This window comes from Orbicella faveolata, unplaced genomic scaffold (genome assembly GCF_042242905.1).
Source record: "Orbicella faveolata isolate gen_17 unplaced genomic scaffold, um_ofav_v1 contig_26, whole genome shotgun sequence".
NCBI classification, from domain to species: Eukaryota; Metazoa; Cnidaria; class Anthozoa; order Scleractinia; family Merulinidae; genus Orbicella; species Orbicella faveolata.
In genome coordinates, this window is record NW_028301554.1 from 18476341 (window position 1) to 18485828 (window position 9488).

Below are 9488 nucleotides of genomic sequence, written 5' to 3' on the forward strand. Positions count from 1 at the left end.
TGTAAACCCTTGTATACCCTTGTATACCCCTGTAAACCCTGGTATACTCTTGTTATACAAGGGTATACAAAGGTATACAAAGGAATACAGGGGTTTACAGGCGTATACAAGGGTACACAGTGGTTTACAGGGGTATAAAGGTGTTTAGAGGAGTATAGAAGGGTTTACAGGGGTATACAAAGGTATACAAGGGTTTATAGGTGTGTACAGGGATTTAAAAGGGTATACAAGAGTATACAAATGTTTACAGTGGTATACAGAAGTTTACAGGGGTATAGAAGGGTTTTAAGGGGTATACAGAGGTTTACAGCGGTATACAAGGGTTTATAGGGGTATACAATGGGGCCTACAAGGGTATACAAGTGTTTACAGGGGTATACGGAAATCTACAGGGGTACACAAGGGTTTGCACGGGTATACAGGGATTTATAGGGGTAAACAAGGGTCTACAGGGGTATACAGAGTTTCACAAAAGTATACAAGGGTTTACAAGCGTATACAAAGGTATACATTGTTTACAGGGGTATAAAGGGGTTTGCAGGGGTATACAAAGGTATACAAGGTTTATAGGGGTATGCAGGGATTTACAGGGATATAGAAGGGTTTTAAAGGGTATACAGAGGTTTACAGCGGTATACAAGGGTTTACAGGGGTGTTCAGGAATTTACAGGGGTATACAAGGGTTTACAGAGGTATACAGGGATTTATAGGGGTATGCAAGGGTTTACAGAGGTATACAAGGGTTTACAGGGGTATACAAGGGGTTACAGGGGTTTACAGGAGTGTACAGGGATTTACAGCGGTATACAAGAGTTTACATGGGTATAGAGGGGTAAACAAGGGGTTACAGGGGTATACAGACGTTTACAGGGGTATACAAGGGGTTACAGGGGTATGCAGAAGTTTACAGGGGTATACAAGGGGTTATAGGGGTATACAGAGGTTTGCAGGGGTATACAAGGTTATACAAGGGTTTACAGGGGTATACAAGGGTAAACAAAGGTTTACATGGATTTACAGGGGTATACAAGGGGTTACAGGGGTATACAGAGGTTTACAGGGGTATACAAGGGGTTACAGGGGTATGCAGAGGTTTACAGGGGTATACAAGGGTTTACAGGGGTATACAAAGGTAAACAAAGGTTTGCATGGATTTACAGGGGTATACAAGGGTTTACAGAGGTATACAAGGGTTTACCGGGGTATACAAGGGGTTACAGGGTTTTACAGGAGTGTACAGGGATTTACAGGGGTATACAAGAGTTTACATGGGTATACAGGGGTATACAAGGGGTTACAGGAGTATACAGAGGTTTACAGGGGTATACAAGGGGTTACAGGGGTATACAGAGGTTTACAGGGGTATACAAGGGGTTACAGGGGTATACAGAGGTTTACAGAGGTATACAAGGAGTTACAGGGGTATACAGGGGTTTACAGGGGTATACAAGGGTAAACAGGGGTGTACAAGGGTTTACAGGGGTATACAAGGGTAAAGAAAGGTTTACATGGATTTACAGGGGTATACAAGGGGTTACAGGGGTTTACAGGGGTATATAAGGGTTTCCAGGGGTATACAGGAGTTTCCAGGGGTATACAGGGGTGCACAAGGGTTTACAGGGGTATACAAGGGTAAACAAAGGTTTACAGGGGCATACAAGGGTTTACCGGGGTATACAAGGGTTAACAAAGGTTTACAGGGGTATACAAGGGTTTACAGGGGTATACTAGAGCTAGAGCCCTATTCTCGGGACATTATACGTAGTCTTACATAAGGTACTAACCCAATTTTTGGCGGTCAATTATACGTCATGTATGCGGATTCGAGCCAGTCTCCTCACGCTCGGACAGTTGATTTTAATGATGGCGGAGGATTTGTGAGCTTTGTTATGTCTGAATGTGAAGGTTCTTCCACTGTCTCTGAGGGCTCTTCAGATAACCTGATACTTGTTCAAGAAGTCTTTGGTGAGTGCTTGTCTGACCATATTGTTCCTACTGCAATTTGTGCTTGAAAACCGAACGAAGATGGGACGTTGTATTTTTTCCCCTTCTTAAAATCGATCAGTCGAAGACACTAGCCCGTTGCAGAAATGTATGGTCTGTTGGAAACATTATATTATTAAAAGCAGTATCAGGAAGATTTTTTAGCAGTATAAACCAAATTCGAATGAATAAATCCTCCATCACTCGAAGAGTTCAAGTGTAGGTGAACTGAGGCAATAAAAATAGTCAATATAAAACTCTAAGTACTAAGTTGAAGAATGTTGATAATTTGCAGCGTCATAAGATGTTATGTTGATATTGTACCCAAATTTGTGTTTCCAGGAAACAAAGCTGCTCTTTGAGTAAGGAATTTCAATACAATTATTTACAAACAGCATTTATTGGATATTAGTATAAATCTACTAATAATGTTCTATCACGAATGTTGTTCTCTGATTGGCTATGCTACTCACTATCTATTCTGTGTTAGTATAAATCTACAAGTGTTCTATCACAAATACTGTTCTCTGATTGGCTACGTTACTCACTATCTATTCTCTGGTAGATAGTGAGTAGCGTAGCAGTGTGTGCTTGTTAACAAAATGATGGCCGCTTCTTGGTGTTTTCGAAGAGTCTTTGAAGAGGATTAAGATAAAGTTTCGAAGCACTAATAGATTTATACTAAAACAATTAGATTATTTGTTCTTGATTTCTATGCATGATAGTTTACTCGGGCTGCACCCTCGTCAACTATCACGCGATAGAAATCTCAAGCTCGTAATCTAATAATTCTTTAACAGATAGTGAGAAGTGTAGCAGTGTGCCGTTGTTAAGAAAATGAAGGCCTCTTCTTGACATTTTCAAAGTGTCTGTGAACAGGATTTAAATAAAGTTTTGAAGGACTAGTAGATTTATACTAAAACAATAATATTAGATTATTCCCTCTCAATTTCTATGCATGATAGAAATCTCGAGCTCATAATCTAATTATTTAATATACCAAACTAAGTTGGTGTATACATGATATATTTAAAAAAAAATTGTAATAATAAATAGACTGGTATGAATCGGTCAATTTGAAACTTCAAAATCCACCAAAGTCAACCCCTAGAGCATCTCATGGAGGTTAGACATTTTACATTTTCAGCCAGTCAGTTTCCCATCCCAGGCACCTAGATTTTAGGTGATGAAATGTCCCTACCCATGGGACGTACATTACATAAATGAGTAATGGAAGAGAAAAAATTCATCTTTGAACACTCACTTTGAACCTCCACTATGTCTCAAGTATTGTCCATACAATCAGTCATGTGTATCATATAAATATGAAAGTGATGAAATTTTCACAAGCACGATTGTCACGTTCAAACACAACAAAGTACTTTCTAAGAGTTTTTTTTCCAGGCACAATGTTACATGCTGTCCCTTGATGTCTTTTAGCCTCACCATGATTTCAAAACAGCTATTCCAAAATCCCTCCGCCCCTCTTATATGATTAAATATGTCAATATATATATTTCTATAGGGCCTATCCAGATATGTTCTAAGTGCTTAAAAAAAGCAAAAGAGCTAAAAAGAAAGTTCTATGAGATAAAAATACATAGTACAATGATAAAAATAAAATAAATTAAAAATTCTTTCTAGCTAAAATAATAATATTATTTTTAAAAAGATACGTCTTACGTTTACATTTAAAAAGACTTGTGTTATCACATGAACATAATCATTGGGTATTTTGTTCCAAAGTTTTGGAGCTGAGACTGAGAATGCTCTGGAGCCATAGGTCTCTAGGTTAAAGTTAACAGGGTTAAGATGAAGTGTAGATGATGAGCGGAGTGTTCTAGACATAACACATGATGCTTCTAAAGGTTGATGTAAGAATAACCAGCATCACAGTATATTCCCTCCTTATATGCTTTTTAAATTTTCTTTTCTCATTTTGTAGATCTCATAAAGGACATTAAGGTAAGTGGATATGGATAAACGACTTTTCATCTGTTGTATAATTTGCCAAGAAAGACTATGAATGAAATAACTGCTGTAAGAGGAGAAACTGTCATGAAAAAACCCACAAACAAACATGCAAAAAAGGAAAGCCGGTTCATAAAATGATCTGGATAACATGATCAAACCAGACATTTAAAGCTGAACTTGTTAATTTTTAGTAATCACAGGAAATAAATTGTTTGAATTCCTAAATTGTCCTTCTTTCCTGCCCATGATTTCTGCATCATTAGCTTGTGCACACATGTACATGTACGTGCACATGTGCAACATTAGAAGATTTTCTTCAAACTGAGCTTGACAGAGAAATATTTTATGTTACACGACTGGTGTGGTTTTCTTATAAATGAGCAAAGTGTGACTCTACTTTTTATCACATAAATTTTACAGCGATACAGTTGAGTACAATATTATACATTGCGATTGAAGGTAAAGTTTAAAATTCTACCTTGAGATATTTTTATTTGAAAGCTTAAAGAACATGTTTTTAGGAAGCACTGGTTAATTTTCTACATGCAGCAAACTCTTCAATTTGCCTTATAATCCTAATTTCTTTTCCACTAAAATAGGTTACAATATAATATCAAAGTTGATTTTGTTGAACAGTTCTAAGAGAAATGTCTTTTTTTGAGAAATATGTTTTAGTATAGTTCTCCATTCGGCTTATTAGGGTCTGTGGTTACTAAATTAGTTACTAATTAAAAGCAGTTGTAAGGGCACGGTTATGTTAAGTCGGCATTCTAGCCAAGTAGCCCATTAGGCTGGAGCCTATCCCAGTTTTTGTAGCATGAAACAACCAGAAGTATTTCTGCTCCCTATTCCATCTGTGACTGCTGTTGTTGTTATTTTCAATATCCCAGAATTAGCTTAATTTAGTGAATTTGGCTTTGTTGGTAGGATTGCCTACCCTCACACGCACCTGTAGCCATTTTTTCTCACACCCTTTATTTTTTATCATGCTTGATTGAGGTAAGAAAAAGAAGGGCTACTCAAAGGCTAGTTTTCAGTTGACAAAGAATGTGTTTGTCAGTATGGTAGGGGTATTTTGCTGTTGAAATCATTCTGTCTGTTTCTTTTTATTTCAGGACCCAGAGTTTCCACAAACATTAGAAGAGCTCAATGTCATTGAAGAGGACTTTATTACAATTGACCCCATAGGAAAAGATGAATATAATATAAAGATAGAATTCAAACCGACAGTTCCTCACTGCTCTCTTGCGACACTTATAGGTGAGTCAGTTAAATATGTTGTAGTTTACTCTTTATTATGCTTTTGTGCAGCCATTTGTTTTGGGTACCTAAAAATAAATAATTGCAGAAAAGCCTGAAATGTGCTTGAAAAAGTCAGCAAATATGACTGTCTTGTGAATTAAACTTTCTCCTTGAATAGTTTTACCTGCGAAATGGATAGAAAAAGTTCCTTAGAGTTAGTCTTAAGCTTCTTAATCTTATTGTTTTTACTAAGGTCATAAAAGGTCCAGGATGCACACCTGTGGCCACTGTCATGATACTTGTCCAATATAGCTGATAGAATTGTGAGAAGAATGTTAGGATGTTAGTCACTTTTAAGAATTGAATACATGGAGAGACAGAGAAGATTTCATTTACAAAGTAGTAGCAAAGGAGTAGTGACAGAGTTCTTAAGCAGTCATATTTAACAGTATCTTATTTTTTGAAGGACTGTGTTTGCGGGTTAAATTGGAGCGTTCATTACCATACAAGTTCAAGGTATGTTTTGTCATAATTTGATAACCATATTGATCAGAACAGTCAGGGTATCTATTTGAGAAAATGTAAACCATTCTGGGTTGAGAGAAGACTGAGCCTGCCATTATGTCATCTATGTGGTTGCTAGGCAACAAAACATCACAATAAGATGACACTCAACTTGCAAAGCCTGCTTAGACGGTAAAACAAAGACAAAGTGTTCTTGGGGTTTAAGGTGGCTTACTACATTTTTTCCACGACTCAGAAGTGCATGCTACAATTGCCTGCCAGACGTCAGTATTAGTTGCAGGTGCAAAAATGACACAAGTAATCCTAAGAAGACATGAAAACAACTTCAGCAATTGAAAGGTGTTAAATCACTTTTGGCATCTGTAGTTTCAAACTGCTTTCAAACATGTGTTTTTAAGCCTAGGGCCAATAAAATATGAAAAAATGGTCCATAAAAAACCAGTCAAATAGTTCTAATTTACTCTTGCTTTCTTGAACACGATACATGGTGTCACACTAGTGCACACTTAAATAAAGGGCATGCACAGTTTAATTCTTGTCCAAGGTTGTAAAAGCTAGTCTTTCCTCAAGGATTGCTCTTAAACTTACCACCATACAACCCTTGATGAAATTTTCACAGTTAATTAGTAGGGGTGTAAAAAATTGCATTTAGTGCCAAAATTAAAAAAAAATTGCAAGACAGATTTTGAGCTATTTTTGAGCTATTTCACATTTTCTTAGTTTGTGAAAAATCTGTCTTACAGATTTTTATTTTACTTTGCATGAATGTTAAATCAGAGCCAATTTCTTATTCTTGAAATTTCGAGGTGGGTTCATCTGGGTAGATTTTGAGAAAAATGCCATGTAACATACTAGTGCCCAGTCTCTCCTTAGGTACTTGGTCATTCATTTTGGCCATTCCCCTAGAATGGTAAAAGACTTCAGCAATTAGTAAAGAGAAAGAAGAAATGTCTTGGAACATTTTTCAAAAGAGTTAGAAGTTAGGCTGTTATAATCCTTCAAAACTGTAGTAAGCCACCTTAATGTTTCAAGACTGTTTCTGTGTTAAGAGTCATTCGAAGTTGTTTTTCACACACCTCTGAAAGTTTAAGCTGACCAGAAGAAGCATGACCTATACTGCAGAACCATAATTTTATACAGGCACATTCTTGAAACATTAGAGATAGGTGCAACATGGAAAAGAAAGCCAAATTCTGGTGGTAGTATTTTGGAGGTAGAGGTGTTAAAGAATAGAAAATTTTAACAATTGATAGATAAAATAGTTGTCTTGACAGAATGACTAACGGTGTCTACAATAACTACCTTTCATTGAGCCTCAAAAATTATATAAGTACACCAGGCATGAGATCAAGTCATGAGACTTGGTGGGATTGTTTCCTTGTGTAGTAATATTTTAACTTAATAACCTTCACAATTTCCTTTTTCCTCAGCTGGACATCTTCCTTTCCAAAGGAACACATTCCACAGAGGATGAAAGTAAGTTATATGTTGCAAGTTATCTCGTTAGAGACTCATACCAGTTTAGATTATGCTATCAAAACTTGTTTTACTCAAGACTGAAGAACGAGGCTGAGGCACAATAAGATAAATACATGACTGTATATGTATTCAGTATCATCTTGTAGTGGAACTTATTTACCCCCTAGGGGTCACATCCTGTGGCTGTCTATTATTACTCTTTATGTCCCACAAGGATTAAGAATTTTTCTGATTAAAGCTAATTACACCTTATCTCTGGTATCTGAGCAACATAACTATGTTACTCGAAGTGCATCCCTACAACACTTAAACCCCGGTTTCTCCAGAATAAATATAAGGAAATTTTGTCCCACTGTTATTGGATGTTACTATTGGAATGACCTTCCCTTATCTATATGTAACTTAGCGACTAGAAAATGTTTTAAAAAAGCACTCTTCCAGTATTATTTTGCTCAGTATTAATTAATTCATACCTCTTCCTCTCCTATGTTAAGTTAACTTTTTTACCCTAATTATTACTGTCAATTAAACAAGGGCATCTAATTAGCTTGCTATATTTTTGCCCTTTTCCATTTCTCCTCTTACTTGTCTACTTTATATTTATCTTTGTAATTTTAGAATGGAATAAATAAATAAAATGAAAAAAAATGAAAAAATGAAAGAAGAGCCTTTCTCAATGTTAAAATCAGAGTTCGTAGAATTCAGATACAATGATTGATTAACCAATGGAATTACATGAAACAAACAGATGTGAGCATAACTACCAGTCAGTGTGCTGGAATATGATTATTGATGCCAACTCAGACACCCCAGACATCCCCCACGCTTATATATTTAGGGAACTGAGGGGCAGATGAATTCAGTCTACAAAAGGCTACTACTAACAAATTATTATTGTGTTGAAAGTAATATTATTGTGCAACCTCTGTGGACTTATGGTTATTTTAATCTTCTTCAAGGACAGGCAGTCAGGATAAGTTACTTTTTGGGTGGCAAGCCTGGGGTTACTCTGGTCCTAGAGGTTTTCTTTATCCTTTTTCTGCCTTCAATTCATTTTTTATGATAACTACAGAAATTGTTGCGCGCTCATTGGCTAATTTTCATCGTCAATAAGCAGACAGACACATGAATTTATAATTTATGCGATGCATCAACAAGCTAGAGCAGACAATTTGACAATTTGTTATCGTAAAAAACACACTGACATCAGGTTTTCATTCGTCTGTCCTGTTACCATATCGACAATGAATTTTATCATAACATTGTCAAAGTAGTCTGTGGTATCACTCAATGATCGCCCGAGGAACCACAGCTACTTTGACAATGTTATGACGAAATTCATGATCAGTAAGAGGACAGACGCATGAAAAACTGATGTCAATTTGTTAAGTACTGCATTGTGGCTCACATTTGTCTGTGAAATAAAAAAGAGAACACCTTATAAACCAGGGTATCCTGGGGTAGATTTGGCTGTTGTTACATGCACTCTTAAAGTCTAAATTGACAACTTTTTGTGTTAGACACAATTCTGTTACCATAATATGTGTAGTCACCATAGATATGTAATTATAATAGTTATTCTGTAATAATATTTTTCCTGTTGTGAAATTGAATTTGTTTTAGTCAACAAGCAAATCAATGACAAGGAGAGAATAGCAGCAGCAATGGAGAATCCAAATCTAAAGAAAATTGTTGATGAGTGCATTTCAGATGAAAGTTAACGCCCAACCAAGCAGCCAGCTAAGAAAACAAACATTAAAAAATTAAACTACTGCTATTTAAAACATGCTGAAGGCTTTGCATAGAAGCCTTGATTCTTTTCTGTCAGTATTGCTCTAGGCTCAGTGAGGACTGATTGAAAGTGATGGACTATCCAGATAACTGTTTGTAAAGAAGATTTCTGCTCGAATTAAACTGTTCAAACCAAGGGAAGTTGCTCAACAAACTGATAATCAGATTATTTTTTTTATCCATGTCAATAATAGACTGCAAGAAGCCCCTTATTGATAGCCTAGTGGGCAAGCAATTCTATTGATGTAACTATTGCATGAAGGAAGTAAAGGCAGAAAACACCTTCACTTTTTCCTTGATCAAATCTTCTAAATCTAATCTTGTCAACTTCCCATCATGTTCACTGCCTGATTTTTTTTTTGTCGCATTCACCTCATTCGCTCAGACACTTCAGTTCATAAAGAAATAGCTAGCAGTCTAACTACATCAATAATAGTAATTATTTGGGTCAAACCGACTTAGTGTAGTTAGCCATTCATTATGTTAACACCAAG

At 36.2% G+C, this 9488-nt stretch overlaps 1 protein-coding gene across 1 annotated transcript; it reads left to right on the forward strand.

Annotated features, from left to right (window-relative positions):
* The first annotated feature begins 1811 nt into the window (after positions 1–1811).
* LOC110040044 (cytosolic iron-sulfur assembly component 2A-like) lies at positions 1812–9148 on the forward strand. The gene is made up of 6 exons (XM_020745234.2): positions 1812–1965; positions 3929–3948; positions 5073–5217; positions 5666–5715; positions 7155–7200; positions 8827–9148. The coding sequence occupies exons 1-6, from the start codon at positions 1812–1814 to the stop codon at positions 8922–8924; spliced, it is 513 nt and encodes a 170-aa protein (XP_020600893.1). The 3' UTR covers positions 8925–9148.
* The last annotated feature ends 340 nt before the right edge of the window (positions 9149–9488 follow it).

What these genes read in the sequence shown, in the direction of transcription:
- LOC110040044 (XM_020745234.2), top strand. Translation starts at nt 1,812, where the DNA reads ATGTATGCGGATTCGAGCCAGTCTCCTCACGCTCGGACAGTTGATTTT. An exon ending in ACTTGTTCAAGAAGTCTTTG is followed by an intron (nt 1,966 to 3,928) that starts GTGAGTGCTTGT and finishes CTCATTTTGTAG; the next exon opens with ATCTCATAAAGGACATTAAG. An exon ending in ACATTCCACAGAGGATGAAA is followed by an intron (nt 7,201 to 8,826) that starts GTAAGTTATATG and finishes AATTTGTTTTAG; the next exon opens with TCAACAAGCAAATCAATGAC.